Source organism: Elephas maximus, chromosome 3 (genome assembly GCF_024166365.1).
Source record: "Elephas maximus indicus isolate mEleMax1 chromosome 3, mEleMax1 primary haplotype, whole genome shotgun sequence".
Lineage (NCBI taxonomy): Eukaryota > Metazoa > Chordata > Mammalia > Proboscidea > Elephantidae > Elephas > Elephas maximus.
The window spans coordinates 102,796,416-102,814,466 of record NC_064821.1 but is presented as its reverse complement, the minus strand read 5'-3'; the positions used below and the strand labels follow the sequence as shown (position 1 = coordinate 102,814,466).

The following is an 18,051-nucleotide window of genomic DNA, read 5'->3' as shown; positions in this document are numbered from 1 at the left end:
TGCGTTTCTTTTACCACGTTTACCTGATTGTTGGCAGCGCTTTTCTTATAGGTCATGGAATACAGGTTGGTTTATGCCCCTGTGAATACACGTCTGTTTGACTTGGTAGGGGTCCAGGAAAGCAACATGTATTTGTTTAGCAAGAAAACTAATTTGCTCACTTAAATAGTAATATCGCATTCTTATAATTAAATTTCTGACTAGATTATTATTGTTCATTAAAAATACGACTGGCTCTTACATCCACATAATTAGGGAGAAGTTTATTTCTTTAACTGAAAACATGACGGTAAATAATGAAGAGATTGCAAGATACTAAATTGGAAATGCAAATAATATTAACTTTAAATGGAAGTGATGGTGTTAATAATCCCTCCTAAAAGTCATCTCAAATTCTACCTGTTCCTTAGAGTATTAATAAGATGAGGTGGGCCAAAGTTGTGTTTTTCCCAAGCACAAATAGTTATTATCCCCTTCATTTCTTGAGTTTCAAGAAAATTTAAAATATATTTTTCTTAAACTTATACAAGAACAGATCTTCTAAGCAGTTAAGATAATGTCATTATATGTACTCTAATTTCAAATAATGGCTTCATAACTGCAAAGTCAATTAATATCAGCATATAAAGTGTTATTATTCCATACATTTGTTTTTCTGGCATTTAATTCTGTACCTCATATTCAGCTTATTGTTCTCATCTCGTCAGTATAAGATCAATAACCAAATGAGATATAAAAAGAAAATAACAGTCTAAAAAATAGAAGATAGTATTAATATTTCTTTGGCAGAGGTGTTAGACATTATCAACATAATATTTTCTCTTGTTGGAGTCTCAATTTTTATTTAATCACTTTGTCTTTTATGTAATTTTCTTTATCTTTTCCACACATACAGATTTTTTTGAGTGTTTATTTCTAATTTCTAAAACTGTGTAATAGCAATTATATTCTCTAACAGATACTAACAAGGGTTTGCTCTTCTATAATGATTTCATTGTTTTAGCTTCAGTCTTTCAAGCTAAAATAATACCATAATTGTTTTTCATGACATGCAGTTCTTATATAGCAAAATATGTTTTGTGAGCAGATTATGTTGTTAAAAGTGGTCTAGATTTTTTTAAAATTCAGCCATATTTCATACATTCATGTAATAGCTGCTATATATCAGTATCAGCATTACATTGTTTATTAATTAACTTTAATGATAAACAACAAATCAATGAATTAAACTTATATATTACTACTCAAAATGATTATTTTAAATAAAAGTTTTTTGGTTACTGCTATAAGTGAATACAAAAATTCATAGGTCCTGGTTCTCTGGTGTGAAACACCAGACTTGTAAAACGCGGACTTGCATAAAATGGATCATACTCCATTTATTGGGTCACTAAGATCAAAATCAATAAAAAAAAAAAAAAATTTTTTTTTTTTTTAATGATCAAAAGACATTTATTTAAAATAAAATTCCATTCTTTCTCTGAATGGAGGGGTACATGGAATCTGGAAGTTGTTCGATGTTTTAACTACTTTATATGTTGGGTAGTGTTTAGTTTTTATCCAAAAGTATGAGTATAATAATAAAAATAAATAATAAATAAACATGAGTATAATAAGCATGTTTATTTTATTTTAATGAAGATATAACAACTATATTAGAAACAAACTGCTTGAATTTGATTCCTGGGCCTTTTACTAATAGCTGTGTGAACTTGGGTGACTCTCTTAACTTCTATCCATCTCAGTTTCATTATCTCTAAAATAGGGATAATTGTACTTATTTCACAAGATTGTTATGTTTGTTAATATAAGAAACTGTAGGTTAATGAACCTGTTGTATTTGACTCATACTAAGTGGCTCATTAATGTTAGTTAAATGAATGTGTGTATATATAAGCATGTAAGCAAGGGAAGATAGACCATGAAAGGATAAAACATACAGGAAAAAAGAGAGCTTGCAATCTTAGTTGGTCAAGGTCAGCGAAATGCATGTAATTGTTTATTGTGATTACACTTGATGAACTAAAAAGTGTAAGCATAAACTGTCTACATTCATTAAATTTAATTTTCATTATTTTTACTCTTCTCAGGCAGAAAAGGCTAGCTTTGTTCATTTATTGGATTTCCTAGGTCTGATTTTTCTTACAATGATTTGGGCCATTTGTCCTCGGGATAGTTTGGCAGTTTTGGGCCAGTGGATGCAGTCTAAATTGCAGGAGGTAAGTTGAAGATAATAACTTGAGTGGTAAAGATGTTTTAATGTTACTCTGAAACAACAAATAACCAGAGATGTTTTCACATTTTATCATGAAATACTGGCACTAATTTTAGTGTCTTATGTTTTCTCATTTTTAGGAGATATTCTTATATATCAACATTCAAGTTACAAAATACTACATCTCTCAAATAGTAGATATAGATGTGTTAGAAGGGCTTGCAGCTTTTTATAATTTGTGTGTGTGTGTGTGTGTGTATAGTTATCAGTCTTTCAGAGAGAAAACCCAGTCACCAATCCTTCCTTTCCTTCTGTCATTTTACCGTCCTACTTTCCACTTCTGTTTCTTATAGTGACTGTGGTGTACTAACTGAATGAGCCCTCCTTCCCTGAAATACTTATAGTAAGTATTTTTATTTTGACAGGGAACCATTATAACCTGTAAACTTTTGTGGGTACATGGCTGGCTGAAGCTGCTGTAACACTCTTCCCTCTTTCTTACTCCCAGTTAAACAGTGCGTGGAAAATATTGAGAGGGCCATCTTACCAGGTTTTTGTTAGCTTTTGTTTATAGTGCAAATGTGTAATGATAATCATCCCCTACAATCTATTGAGTCTCTCAGTTTGCTCAAAACACTGTACTACTGAATGTAAGTATTGTCGTCTTGATAGTTGCTTTGTTAACCATGAGTAATTATTTTATTTTGTACTTTTCTTCAAATATTTCTTCTTGTCCTGGGAGGTTTGGTTATTTAGGAACAATCTGTTATTTGTTTATTTAATGATTTGTGGAGCACCCATCAGAGTGCCATCTGGGTGCTGTTTAAATCTAGTGTGCAAAATTCTTTCAGACAAATTGCTTTTGAAATCGGATAACTGTCTTTTATTCAGTTTGGCTTCATTTATGTTGAAGTAAAGGTTCTTAAAAGGAAAAAGAAAGAATGATTATTGCTTACATTATAACCAAAACCCAGTGCTGTAGAGTCTGTTCTGACTCATAGCGACCCTATAGAACAGAGTAAAACTGCCCCATAGGGTTTCCAAGGCTGTAATCTTTATGGAAGCAGGCTGCCTTGTCTTTCCACCTCAGAGCAGCTGGTGGGTTTGGAGCAGCTGGTGGGTTTGAACCACCAACCTTTTGGTTAGCAGCGGAGCGTTTAACCACTTTACCACCAAGGCTCCTGCATAGGTTATAGGATTTCATGTTTTGAATTTTTTTTCTGCCACGGACCCACTGAGCAGTCAAAGGGCTTAACATAGTCTTTTCCCTACCTATAAATAGATTGCTTTTTCTGTAATAGAATCAGATTTGGTTATGAGAAAGATAACTTGTAGTTCTTTTTCATTCTCGAAATACTTGATGAACCCTGCTACTTTGGTATAATTATTCAATTTAATAATACTGAAAGTAAAGTAGGAATTACACGTTGGAACTCTTCGCAGAAATCAAGCCTTCCCCCCTCTCTCCGCCCCCCCCATAATTTTGGTGACAAGGAGCTGTTTTTCTGTCTAGAAAGCCTTGCTCACTGTAATTGGATGGCGGAAGGGAATGCTAACTGTGAAGACAATAGAGAAGAGAATTGCTTACAGTCATTTGTCAGAGGAAGGAAGAGAGTACAACAGCTAGGGACCCTTACTTCACCATTGCAGGTTGTCATTTTTGTAATCTTAAAGATTTGGGTATAGTGTAGTAGCCCTCATAGAGCTCCAACTGGTAAGGTTTTGAGAGCTACTAGTAATAGCTAACGTTTAGTAGGTAATATTTATCGAGTGCTTACCATGTGCCAAATACTGGGATAAACACCATAGGTTTATTACATACAGACGTTAAGAATACAGTCCTGATCAGATGGACCTGTGTTTGAGTTTAGGCTCTATTAGACCAAAATTTTGCAAAACTTGGGCAGTTTACTTCACCTCTATAGGCCTTGTTTTCTTCATCTGTAAAATTGGGATAAAAACACTGGCTAACTCAAAGTCTTGTAAGTATTAAATGATACATTTAAAGCAGGCTTATGGGTTCTCAACCTTAGCACTTTTTGGTATTTTAGACTGGATATTCTTTGCTTGGAGGGGATATCATTTTCTTGTAGAGTGTTTAGTAGTATCCCTGGCTTCTACCCACTAGATACCAGTAGCCCTCCCTCCCCCAGTTGTGACAATCAAAAATGTCTCCAAATATTTCCAGAAGTTCTGTGGAAGACAAAAGTACACCCGGTTGAGAGCCACTGATTTAAAGCATTTAGCACAGTACGGTACCTCGCACAAATTAAGTCATATGAGTTATTACTATTATTTGCTCATTTAATCCTCTCTGCAAACCTAGAAGGTTGATACTGTTATTAGTCCCATTTTATGTATGAGGCTAATGGGGCTTAGAGGGTTTAAGCAGTTAGCTCAAGGTTAATAGTTAAAAAGTGTCAGTGTTTGGACTCAAACCTAAGTTTCTCTTTTTTTTTTTCTTTAACATTTTAGATCGTATTTTAGGTCAAAGTTTACACAGGAAATTAGATTCCCATTTAACAATTTTTATATAAATTGTCCAGTGACATTAGTTATAATTTTCACAATGTGTCCGTACTCTCATTATTTCCATTCAGCTTGTTCTGTTTCCATTAATCTAGCATCCCTGCCCCCACTTGCCTTCTCATCTTTGCTTTTGGGTAAATGTTGACTTTTGGTCTCATATAGTTGATTGTTGAAGGGAGCGCATTACTCATGGGTGATATTGTTTATTTTGTAAGACAGTCTATTATTTGGCTGAAAGGTGACCCCTGGGAGTGGCTTCAGATCCCTGTTCAAAGTGTCTTCGGACGATAGTCTTGGGGGTTCCTCTAGTCTATTGGTGCAGTAAGTCTGGCCTCTTTTAGGATTTAAATTTTGTTCTATTTTAATTTTGTTCTATATTTTTTTGCATTCTACCCTGGACCTTGTATTGTATCCCTGGTTGGAATTGTTGGTAGTGGTAGCCAGGTACTATCTACTTCTGGTTTCAGGATAGAAGAGGCCGTGGTTCGTATGGACTGTTTCTTCTTTGAGTCTTTGGTTTCCTTCATTCTCTTGCTCCAGATGAGTAGAGACCAAGCTTTTAAAACCCCAGACACTGCTTATCAAACTAGGATGTGGAATGTTATCTTTATGAACTGTGTTACGCCAGTTGACTGAGTTATCCCAACAGACTATGGTCAAGTTTCTCTTCTTCTAAAGCCTGTTTTTAAGTCAGAATATTATCAGAAGACTTAATAGGACACCTGCACACTGCCCATGGGGAGCGCACACACTTTATAGTATACTTCATTAATCTAAACCAGATGTGATTAAGAAGGAAGAAGGTAATATCTAATGCTCGTATATTGCGGTTCAGATTGATTATATTATTTCTAGCTATCGGTGACATGTAGCTACCTTTGAAAAATTGCCACCCCAATTAATAACTCTTCTGTCAGAGATCCTGCCTATTGATCCATGTACTACAAAGTATTAGTACTTATTGAAAATTAGAGTTTAACTGGAAAGCATTCACATAAATAGAACTTATTAGAAAAATTAAAGTTAGAATATATGTTTGTAATTTTTTCATTGAAATCAGAAGAAAATCTCATTTTCCTAACTAGTCAATAGTTAGTAGGAAAAAAAGAGGAAATTAAGATAATTTATCAAAGAAATAACATTCTGGTGTATGGTTAATTTTTTAACTAAAATGAATCCTCTAGTAGTGTTATTACATACCTCTAATTTTCAATTATCTTTTAAAAGATCAAAATGTTCGTTGGCTGTATTAAAAGTCTGCATCAATAAAATTTGTTAGGAAGACCTCTACGTAGTAGGTGGAGATTATAATTGGGAAAATGGAAATAAACTGTTTATGATACTACAGATTGTCCAAAAGTTTGTGGGCATGTTTTTTCCATCTTTTTAAAGTATTAATCTCTGATGGAGGAAATAAAGGCTGTACTTCGTTTTATACCATGGAGTTCTTTAAATGTTAACAATAGAGAATATAAAAACTTTATCCTAGATATCCATGAAATTAGTAAAAACAAATCTCATTTTGTTACCCCTTTTCTGATGAAATAAACTGCCTTAATGGAGCTTTTCTCTCCTTTTTCTTCTTAGTTTATGTTTGCTAGACCATACAGTAGAACACTGGAGGCTGAGGCTGACAAAATTGGACTACTACTTGCTGCAAAGGTAAAGTGCTTTAATAGTTTAGAATACACATTGTCCTCTACATAGTAAGTTAAAGATACGTTTCTGTTGTCTTGGTGTTTGACATGGGCAGAGAATGAGAGTTGGACTGTGTTGACCCTTTGTACAATTTTCATTAGTCTGTAGAAGTTTAAAGATATGAATCTTGAAAGAATGCATGACTAAAGATACGCATTTAACTCCCTTCTACATATGAGGTCGGATTGTGCTGTAGACAGAAGTACATACAATTGTAGTAATTCTCAGCTTATATTAAAAAGTCTTAATCTTTTACTGGAAATAATTTTTTACGTATATAATTTTTTAAATTACAGACATGAAATACATAAATTGGATTTTAAAAATATAGATATTTAATCCCCTTTCCTTTTTTTAACGTGTGCTCTCTGGAAAGCTAATGCTATCTTTATTTCACTCCTGTCCCCTGTTTCTTTGATCTAAGGAGGCTTTTTGAGTAAATAAAATGATGTATGTGTAGCTGTTTTTCCCCAGTTGGAGAAAATTGGCTGAACAAACTGAGTTTTTACTGTTTAAATGGTGGTTGTTACAGTTGTTAGTGGCTGTTGAGTCAGCCCCAACTCATGGCAACCCCATGTACAACATAGCAAAATGTTACCTGGTCCAGCGCCATCTTTACAATTGTTGGTATGCTTGAGTCCACTGTTGCAGCCACTGTATATTTTAAGTGCCTTCCAACCTAGGGATCTCATCTTCCAGCACTATATCGGACAATTTTCTCTTGTGATCCATAGGATTTTCCTTGGTTAATTTTTGGAAGTCAGTTGCTAGACCTTTCTTCCTCATCTTTCTCAGTCTAGAGGCTGTGCTGAAACCTGTCCACTGTGGGCAACTCTGTTGGTATTTGAAATACAGGTGGCAGAGCTTCCAGCATCAGAGCAAGACACATGCCACCAACATATGATAAACTGACAGACTAGTGGTGGAAAAATAAATGGTAGAACAGAATTTTTACTGTGTATGGAAGAACAGGGTTATTACTGTATATTTTTCAGTTTATTTTTTCTGCAGCAGATGGCTTATTATTAGCCTCAGAGAGCAGCTCTTGGCCATTACTCTTATTTTAGCTGGCTTTGTTTATGCTGACTTGACAGGGTACTTCATGACTGGCTGCTGTTTTTAACCACCAATGGTAAGTGAGTATTGTTAGTAGGATTTAATGTTAGAAATAAAACTGCATTTTCAAATGTGAATATAAACAGTGCTATTTTAAATGTTAAATTCAAAATCTTTGTTTTATTTGATTCTTTATTGAGCTCTCAGTAATTAAAAATTATTAAAAATCATTATTTTTTGAACCTTTCATAAGTTCTATTAATTTAATTTCATTAATTGAAATAGTACTCATTCACAAAAGCAAAAGCAGTTTTTTGAATGCTATGTAAATAGGATTAAGTGAATTATCACTGTATAGAGTAAGAGTTCCCAAATAATGGGCCATGATGGAAAAAAAAAAAAAAAAAAATAGAGTAAGAGTTCCCAAATAATGGGCCATGATGAAGAATTTCCTAATTTTGATATGTTACAAATTACCAGAATGCTTCTTTATGATGTTTGGTTTATGTCTTCTGGTTAAGAATTCTTTTTCCTGTGTCAGTAAATTATTATTTATATTATATTATTGAGAATATTCATTGTACTACTTTTTAATTTATCATATTCAAAATAATTTTTTTCCTATATGTATTATCTTTGACTAAGCACCGTTTTTTGAAGGGAGTCATCTCTTCCTCACTATGCTTCAATGTCGCTTGTCATAAAGGTCCATGTGGGGGTCTGTTCATTCTGTTCTTTTGGACTGTCTTATCTTTTAGCCAATACCACATTGTCTGAATCACTATACCTTTGTAATAAGTCTCAATATATGATAGTTTCTGTCTTCTGATGTTGTCGATCTACAAGATTGGCTTGGCTGTTCTTGGTTCTTTGCATGTCCGTATAAATTTTAGAGTCAGTCTGTCAGTTTACATATATATGGAAAAACAGGCATGGGGTTGTGATTGTGATTGTGAGTGCACTGAATTTATGTATCAATCTGGGAACAGTTGACTAGTGTCTACACTCTTGAGTCTTTGAATTCATGAACTTGATAAATTTGTCCATTTATTTAGATGTTCTTTATCTTCTATCAATAATATTTTGAAGTATTTTATGTGTAGAACTTATACATCTTTTGTTGGATTTACTGCTAAGTGTTGGGTTTTTTTTTTTTTTGGTGTTATATAGAGTATCATTTTAAAAATAAATTTGTTAGAAATACAATTGATTTTTATAATTTACCTTGTATTCAGCAACCTTCCTAATTTCACTTAATTCTAATAGTTTCTATGTAGATGGTTTAAGATTTTGTATATATACACAGTCATATTATCTGTGCATAATGACAGCTTTATTTCTTCCTTTCCAGTCCTTATATATACAAGTGAAACTGTGAGAGCTGGAACTCGATGGGACTGCCTTGTTTTCCCAGGTCTCACAGTTTTTTGCTTTTGAACTTTTTCGTTGCTGTCTGTTTAGTGGAAAATACTTGAATTTTCATTCTCTGACAGGTTTCTACCTTACACAGGTTCTAGCTTCCGCAGGTTTTACTGTATATATTTTTTTGCCTTATTGCAATGGCCAGAAACTTCAGTACCACATTAATGGTGGGCTTCTTCGTGTTTTTCCTTATCTTAGGGGATAGCAATTTAATGTTTCGCCATTAATTATGATTTATGTTATAGGCTTTTTTATTTCTTATACTTTAGATGAGGTTTACAGAATAAACTAGCTTCTCAGTAAACAGTACACATACTGTTTTATGACATTGGTTAACAACCCCACGACATGTCAACACTTTCCCTTCTTGATCTTGGGTTCCCTATGACCAGCTTTCCTGTTCTCTCCTGCCTTATTGTCCTTGCCTGTGGGCTGGTGTGACCCTTTAGTCTCTGTTTTATGAGCCTGTCTAATCTTTGGATGAGGGATAAACCTCAGGAATGACTTCATTACTGAGCTAAAAGGGTGTCCAGGGGCCATTCTCTTGGGGTTTCTCCATCTCTGTCAGGCCAGTAAGTCTGGTCTTTTATTCTAAGTTAGAGCTTTGTTCTATGTTTTTCTCCATCTGTATCCAGGATCCTCTATTGTGATTCCTGTCGGAGCAGTCAGTGATGGTAGCTGGGCACCACCTAGTTGTACTGGACTCAGTCTGGCAGAGGCCATCGTAGATGTGGTCCATTAGTCCTTTGAACCGATCTTTCCTTTGTATCTTTAGTTTTCTTCATTCTCCCTTGCTCCTGAAGGGGTGAGATCAGTGGAGTATCTTAGATGGCTGCTCACAGGCTTTCAAGACCCCAAATGCTAGTCACCAAAGTAGAACGTAGAATATTTTCTTCATAAACTACGTTATGCCAGTTGAACTAGAAGTTCCCCGAGACCATGGTCCCCACAGCCCTCAGCCCAGTGATTCAGTCCCACAGGGAGTTTGCGTGTATCTGTGGAGCTTCCATGTCCTTACCTTGACAAGTTGTGCTGGCTTCCCCAGAATTGTGTACTATCTTACACTTCATCAAAGTTAACACCTATGTATTGTGTTATAGGTTTTTTTATACATACTTTTTATCAGGTGGAAGATTTTCCCTTCCATTTGTAATATCCTAAGAGATTTTTAAAAATCACAATTATTAAGTTTTATCAAATACATTTTCTTCAGTTATTGAGATGGTTTTATGATTTTTCTCCTTTAATCTGTAATGTGGTGAATTATAATGATTCTTTTTGTTGTTGTTGTGTTTTAAGTGAAAGCCTACAAACCAAGTCAATCTCTCATACAAAAACTTATACACCTTGATACATACTCCTAGTTGCTCTCCCTCTAATAAGACAGCACACTGCTTCCCTCCACTCTGTTTTCATGTCCATTTGGCCAGTTTCTGACCTGCTCTGCCCTCTACTCTCTTCTCCAGACAGGAGCTGCCCACATAGTGTCAAGTGTCTACTTGATTCAAGACGCTTACTCTTCACCAGTATCATTTTCTATCCCATTGTCCAGTCTAGTTCCCGTCTGAAGAGTTGCCTTTGGGAATGGTTCGTGTCTTGGGCAAACAGAAGGTCTGGGGACCATGACCTCCGGGGTCCTTCTAGTCTCAGTCAGACCATTAAGCCTAGTCTTTTTTACAGTAATTTGAGGTCTGCATCCCACTGCTGTTCTGCTTCCTCAGGGGTTCTCTGTTGTGTTCCCTGTCAGGGCAGTCATCAGTTGTAGCTGGGCACCATCTAGTTCTTCTGGTCTCAGGATGATGTAGTCTCTGGTTTATGTGGCCTTTTCTGTCTCTTGGGCTCATAATTACCTTCTGTCTTTGGTGTTCTTCATTTGCCTTTGCTCTAGGTGGGTTGAGACCCATTGATGTGTCTTAGATGGCCACTTGCTAGCATTTAAGACCCCAGATGCCACTCTCCAAAGTGGGATGCAGAATGTTTTCTTAATAAATTTTGTTGTGGCAGTTGACTTAGATGTCCCCTGAAACCGTGGTCCCCAAACCCCTGGCCCTGCTACGCTGGCCTTTGAAGCGTTCAGTTTATTCAGGAAACTTCTTTGCTTTTAGTTTAGTCCAGTTGTGCTGACCTCTCCTGTATTGTGTGTTGTCTTTCCCTTCACCTAAAATAGTTCTTATCTACTATTTAATTAGTGAAAACACTTTTCCCTCCCTCCCTCCCTCCCTCCCCACTCTCGTAACCATCAAAGAATATTTTCTTCTCTGTTTAAACTATTTTTCAAGCTCTTATGATAGTGGTCTCATACATACTTGTCCTTTTGCAACTGACTAATTTCACTCAGCATAATGCCTTCCAGATTCCTCCATGTTATGAAATGTTTCATAGATTCATCATTGTTCTTTATTGATGTGTACTATTCCATTGTATGAATATACCATTATTTATCCATTCATTCATTGATGGGCACCTTGGTTGCTTCCAACTTCCTGCTGTTGTAAACAGTGCTGCAGTGAACATAGGTGTGCATATATCTGTTCATGTAAAGGCTCTTATTTCTCTAGGATATATTCCAAGGAGTGGGATTGCTGGATTGTATGGTCATTCTATTTGTAGCTTTTTAAGGAAGCACCACATCGTTTTCCAAAGTGGTTGTACCATTTTACATTCCGACCACCGGTGTATAAGTGTTCCAGTCTCTCCATAACTTCTCCAACATTTATTATTTTGTGTTTTTTGGACCAGTGCTAGCCTTGTTGGGGTGAGATGGAATCTCATTGTAGTTTTGATTTGCATTTCTACTATGAGTTGGAATCGACTCGACGGCACTGGGTTTGGTTTTTTGTTTTTTTAATGGCTAATCATTGTAAGCATTTCCTCGTGTATGTGTTAGCTACCTGAATGTCTTCTTTAGTGAAGTGTCTGTTCATATCCCGTGCCCATTTTTTTAATTGGGTTATCTGTCTTTTTGTCGTTGAGGTTTTGCAGTATCATGTAGATTTTAGAGATCAGATGCTGATCAGAAATGTCATAGCTAAAAACTTTTTCCCAGTCTGTAGGTAATCTTTTTACTCTTTTGGTGAAGTCTTTGGATGAGCATAGGTGTTTGATTTTTAGGAGCTCCCAGTTATCTACTTTCTCTTCTGCATTGTTAATAATGTTTTGTATACTGTTTATGCCATGTATTAGGGCTCCTAGCGTTGTCCTGTTTTTTCTTCCATGGTCTTTACATTTTAAATTTTATATTTAGGTCTTTGGTCCATTTTGAGTTCATTTTTGTGCATGGTATGAGGTATGGGTCTTGTTTCATTTTTTTGCAGATGGATATCTAGTTATGCCAGCACCATTTGTTAAAGTGACTGTCTTTTCCCCATTTAACTGACTTTGGGCCTTTGTCAAATATCAGCTGCTCATATGTGGATGGATTTATGTCTGGATTTTCAATTCTGTTCCATTGCTCTATGTATCTGTTGTTGTACCAGTACCAGGCTGTTTTGACTACTGTGGGAGTATAATGAGTTCTAAAATCAGGTAGAGTGAGGCCTCCCACTTTGTTGTTCTTTTTCAGTAATGGTTTACTTATCTGGATGTCTTTCCCTTCCATATGAAGTTGGCGATGTTTCACCATCTCATTAAAAAATGTTGTTGGAATTTGAATCGGAATTGTGTCGTATCTACAGATGGCTTTTGTGGAATAGACATTTTTAGAATGTTAAGTCTTCCTATCCATGAGCAAGGTATGTTTTTCCACTTATGTAAGTCTCTTTTGGTTTCTTGCAGTAGTGTCTTGTAGTTTTCTGTGTATAAGTCTTTTACGTCTCTGGTAAGATTTATCCCTAATATTTTATCTTCTTGGGGACTATTGTAAATGGTATTGATTTGGTGATTTCCTCTTCAATGTTCTTTTTGTTGGTGTAGAGGAATCTAACTGATTTTTGTATGTTTATCTTCTATGCTGACACTCTGCTAAAGTCTTCCATTAGTTTCAGTAGTTTTCTTGAGGATTCTTTAGGGTTTTCTGTGTATGAGATCTGCAAATAGAGATATTTCTTCCTTACCGATCTGGATGCCCTTTATTTCTTTACCTAGCCCAATTGCTCTATCTAGGACCTCCAGTACAGTGTTCGGTAAGAGCAGTGATAAAGGCATCCTTGTCTGGTTCCCGATGTCAAGGGGAGTGCTTTCAGACTCTGTCCATTTAGGATGATATTGGCTGTTGGCTTTGTATGAATGTCCTTTATTATGTTGAGGAATTTTCCTTCTATTCCTATTTTTGCTGAGACTTTTTGTCATGAATGGGTGTTGAACTTTGTCAAATGTCTTTTCTGCATCAACTGATAAGATCATGTGGTTCTTGTCTTTTGTTTTATTTATGTAATGGATTACATTAATTGTTTTTCTAATGTTGAACCATCCCTGCATACCTGGAATGAATCCCACATGGTCCTGGTGAGTTATTTTTTTGATATGTTGTTGTATTCTATTGGCTAGAATTTTGTTGAGCATTTTTGCATCTAGGTTCGTGAGGGATATAGGTCTGTCGTTTTCTTTTTTTGTAGTGTCTTTTCCTGGTTTTAGTATCAGGGATATGCTGGCTTCATAGACTGAGTTTGGAGTATTCTGTCCTTTTCCATGCTCTGAAATACCTTTAGTAGTAGTGGTGTTAACTCTTCTCTGAAGGTTTGGTAGAACTCTGCAGGGATTTTTTCTTTGTTGGCAGTTTTTCAATTACGTTTTCAATCTCTTCTTTTGTTATGGGTTTATTTAGTTGTTCTACTTGTTTTTGTTAGTTTAGGTAGGTAGAGTGTTTCTAGAAATTCATCCATTTCTTCTAGAGTACAGTTTTTTGTAATAATCTGATATGATTCTTTTTATTTCAGTTGGGTCTGTTGTAATATTGCCCATTTCATTTCTTATTTGGGTTATTGCTTCCTCTCCTGTTTTTGTTTTGTCAGTTTGGTCAATGGTTTATCAATTTTGTTAGTTTTTTCAAAGAACCAGCTTTTCGTATTAACTCTTTCAATTGTTTTTCTGCTTCCTATTTCATTTAATTCTGCTCCAATTTTTATTATTTGCTTTCTTCTTGTGCCTGAGAGTTTGTTTCTCCCTTTCTAGTTGTTCAAGTTGTAGGGATAATTCTTAGCTTTTGGCTCTTTCTTCTTTTTGTATGTATGCATTTATTGATATAAATTGACCTGTGAGCACTGCTTTTGCTGTGTCCCAAAGGTTCTTATAGGAAGTGTATTCATTCTCTTTGGATTCTATGAATTTCTTTATTCCATCCTTGATGTCTTCTATAACCCAGTCATTTTTGAGCAGGGTATTGTTCAGTTTCTAAGTGTTTGGTTTCTTTTCCCTGGTTTTTCTGTTATTGATTTCTACTTTTATGGCCTTATTGTCAGAGAAGATGCTTTGTAATATTTTGATGTTTTGGATTCTGCTAAGGCTTGCTTCGTGACCTAATATGTGGTCTATTCTGGAGAATGTTCCATGTGCATTGGAAAAGAAAGTATACTTGGCTGCTGTTGGGTGGAGTGTTCTGTATATGTCTATGAGGTCAGGTTGGTTGATTGTGGCGTTTAGATCTTCTGTGTCTTTATTGAGCTTCTTTCTGGATGTTCTGCCCATCACTGAAAGTGGTGTGTTGAAGTCTCCTACTATAATTGTGGCACCGCCTATCTCACTTTTCAATGCTGTTAGAGTTTGTTTTATGTATCTTGCAGTTCTGTCAGTGGATGCATAAATAATTTAATATGGTTGTATCCTAGTATATAGTCCCTTAATCAATACATAGTGTCCTTCCTTATCCTTTGTGGTAGATTTGAATTTAAAGTCTATTTTGTCAGAAATTAGTATTGCTACTCCTGCTTTTTTTGATTGTTGATTGCTTGATATATTTTTTCCCATCCTTAGAGTTTTAGTTTGTTTGTGCCTCTAAGTCTAAGGTGTGTCTCTTGTAGGCAGCATATAGATGGATCGTGTCATCGATTCTTCTTGTAATGTAAAGTCAACTTTTTGTTTTTGAAATAAACCTAATTTTGTCAAGGAACCCTGGTGGTGCAGTTGTTAAAAGTGCTTGACTTCTCACTGTAAGGTTGGTGGTTTGAACCCAACAGCCAGTCTGAGGGAGAATGATGTGTTCTGTGGAAGAAAGATGGGACAGTCTGCTTCCTTGAAGATTTATAGCCTTGGACCCTGTCTTAGTCATCTAGTGCTGCTATAACAGAAATACCGTAAATGAATGTCTTTAATGAGGAGAAACTTATTCTTTCACAGTTTAGGAGGTTAGAAGTCTGAATTCAGGGTGCCAGCTCCAGGGGAAGGCTTTCCCTCCGTCGGCTCTGGGGGAAGGTCCTTTTCATCAATCTGCCCTTGTTGAGGAGATTCTCTGCGCAAAGACTGTGGGTCCAAAGGACACACTATTCTCCTGGCTCTTGTTTCTTGGTGGTTTGAGGTCACCTTGTCTCTCTGCTCACTTCTCTGTTTTATATCTCAAAAGAGTTTGGTTTAAGACACAGTCCAGTCTCGTAGTGAGTCCTGCCCCATTAACGTAACTGCCACTTATCCCATATTGACACATCATGGAGATAGGATTTATAACATACAGGAAAATCAAATCAGATGACAAATTGGTGGACAGTTTGCACAATACTGGGAATCATGGCCTAGCTAAGTTGACAGATATTTTGGGGGGATAGAATTCAATCCATAATCTTCTACCTTTTGGCCCCCCAAAATTCATGTCCTAGCCGTATGTAAAACATTCACCCCATCATATCATAGGAAACATCTTAATTCAACTTCAGGTCCAAAATCTAAAGTTCCTCCTCATCTGTGAAATCTAGAATACAAGTTATCTGCTTCCAAAGTATAATGGTGGAACTCCTACAAGCTAGACATTTCCATTACAGATGGGAGAAATTGAAGGGAAAGAAGGCATAACAGGCACCAGGCAAGTCAGCAGAACACATTACAGTAGCCCCCATGTCTTGAAAATAACCCCCTGTTCTCTGAGACCATTTACACAGTGGCCCTGCCCTCCAGACTCTAGGTATTGGCCATACTGTGCAGATTCTAGGTGGCAGTCTGTTGGCCCTGGGCTTCAGCTCCACCTTCCAGGCCCGCATGGGTAGCAACTCTGCCCCCTGGGCTTTAGGGGTAGCATTCTCCTAAAGCCATCTGAGTGACAGCTCCACCATTAGAAACACCAGAGGCCATGGCTCCACCCTTTGAAACCCCAGAGGTCATGGCCATATCCTTTGAGACTGTGGCAGCTCTGCTTCTTGTGTTCCTTGTCTCTTCAGTTTCTGCCTCCTGGTTTCTTGCATGTTTGGAGAATTCCTGGGTAAAACCGTCTGGGCCTATAGGTTTCACTGGATAATTTTTAATTATGCATTCAATCACTTTCGTGGATGTAGGATTATTCAAATTTTTCTGTTTGTTGTTTCAGTTTTATAATTTTTGTTTTTCAAGAAACTTAACTGTTTCATTTTTAATTTCCAAAATTATCAGTAGGAAGTTTTTAATATACTCATTATATTTTTGGAAACCCTGGTGGTGTAGTGGTTAAGAGCTACCGCTGCTAATCAAAAGGTCAGCAGTTCAAATCCACCAGGTGCTCTTTGGAAACCCAGTGGGGCAGTTGTGCTCTGTCCTATAGGGTCGCTATGACTCGGAATCAACTCAGCGGCAATGGGTATCATTATATTTTTAACGTCTGGAGGATATCTGCATCCTACAGATATCTTTTAAATGTCCCTTTTGTTTCTGATATATTTGATTTGTACCTTGTCTTTTTTGTTAGACTTTCAGTTAATCTTTAAAAAAAAAAAACCATATTTTGGCTCTGCTTTTTTCTCTATTCTATGGTTTTTTTTTTTTTTTTTTCTGTATCAGTTACTCTTATCTGTATTATTTCCTGTGCCTCCTTTCCCTGGTTTTCATTTTCCTGACTTCTTAAGATAGACACTTACATCATTGATTTTAAGCCCTTTTTCTTTTCTAATGTTGACCCTTAAGGCTATTCATTTTCCTCTAAGAGTGTCTTTACTTGTCATCTCCCAAGTGTTGATTTGTTGTATTTTTCTTCAGTTTAAAATATTTTCTTGTTTTTATTGTGAGGTCTTCTTTGACTCCTGGCTTACTTAAAAGTGTATTGCTTAGTTTCTGAAATTTGTTTTTGATTTCTAGCTTAATTGCACTTTGGTCAGAGAATGGACTGAGTGGTTTGAAACCTTTGAAATTTGGTGGGTCTTGCTTTATGGCCCAGGATGTAATGATTACATTTTTTTAAAATGGTGTACACTTAAAAGTGAATTCTGCATTGTGAGTCCGCTGTTCTATATAAGTCGATTTTGTCAAGTTGTTAATTTTGTTATTCAGAGCTTCTATTTTCTTGGTGAACTTTTTTCTCTGCTTTTTTTCCAGTTATAAAGAGAGGTTTGTTAGTTTTCCATATGGTTGTATGTTTTTCTGTTTCTCGTTTTAATTCTATGAATTTTTGCCTAATATATTTTAAAGCTGTTTTTAGCATGCATACCTAAGATTATTAGATGTTCTTGGTGGATAGATCTTTTTTCATTATGAATTCTGGCTTTATCTCTAGTAATGTTCCTTACCTAAAGTCTACTTTTTCTTTTATGAATATTGTTATGGCAACTTTCTATTGGTGGTATTTATTTTCAAACTTTCTGTTTCCCTATGTGTATGCTTCTTGTAAGCAACATAGAGCTTTTGCTTTTTTAAAAAAAAAAAAAAATCTTTGCCTTCTACATTTTTGTGTTTCCTCGAGGACTAATGCCGTAGCACACATTTCTCATCTGCTCGTTGGCCATTTGTTGTCCATTGTGAATTTTCTGGTCAGATATCTTGCCCATTTTTTAATTAGGTTTGTTTCTTGTTGTGAGAATTCTTTACATATATACAGATCCAAGTCCTTTGTCAGATACGTGTATTGCAAGTATTTTTTTTCTCATTCTGTGTCTTGCTTTTTAGTTTTTCTGAGGGTGCGTTTTGAAGAGAAAAGTTTTGAATTTTATGAAATCCAATTTTTCTACTTGGGGTTGAATTGAATCTTTTTCCAGTTTTCTAAGGTGACAACTTAAAATCATCGATTTTAGACATTCTTATTTAATATA

The 18,051-nt window shown here is 35.8% G+C and overlaps 1 protein-coding gene across 7 annotated transcripts in view; it reads left to right on the top strand.

The window, feature by feature from the left end:
• OMA1 (OMA1 zinc metallopeptidase) overlaps positions 1–18,051 on the top strand; it is a 102,939-nt gene that overhangs the window by 34,385 nt on the left and 50,503 nt on the right. For all 7 annotated transcript variants that reach the window (XM_049879385.1, XM_049879387.1, XM_049879388.1 and 4 more), the window contains exons 6-7: positions 2,091–2,219; positions 6,332–6,406. In XM_049879385.1, the coding sequence (XP_049735342.1) occupies positions 2,091–2,219; positions 6,332–6,406 (204 nt within the window). The remainder of the gene's footprint in view (positions 1–2,090; positions 2,220–6,331; positions 6,407–18,051) is intronic.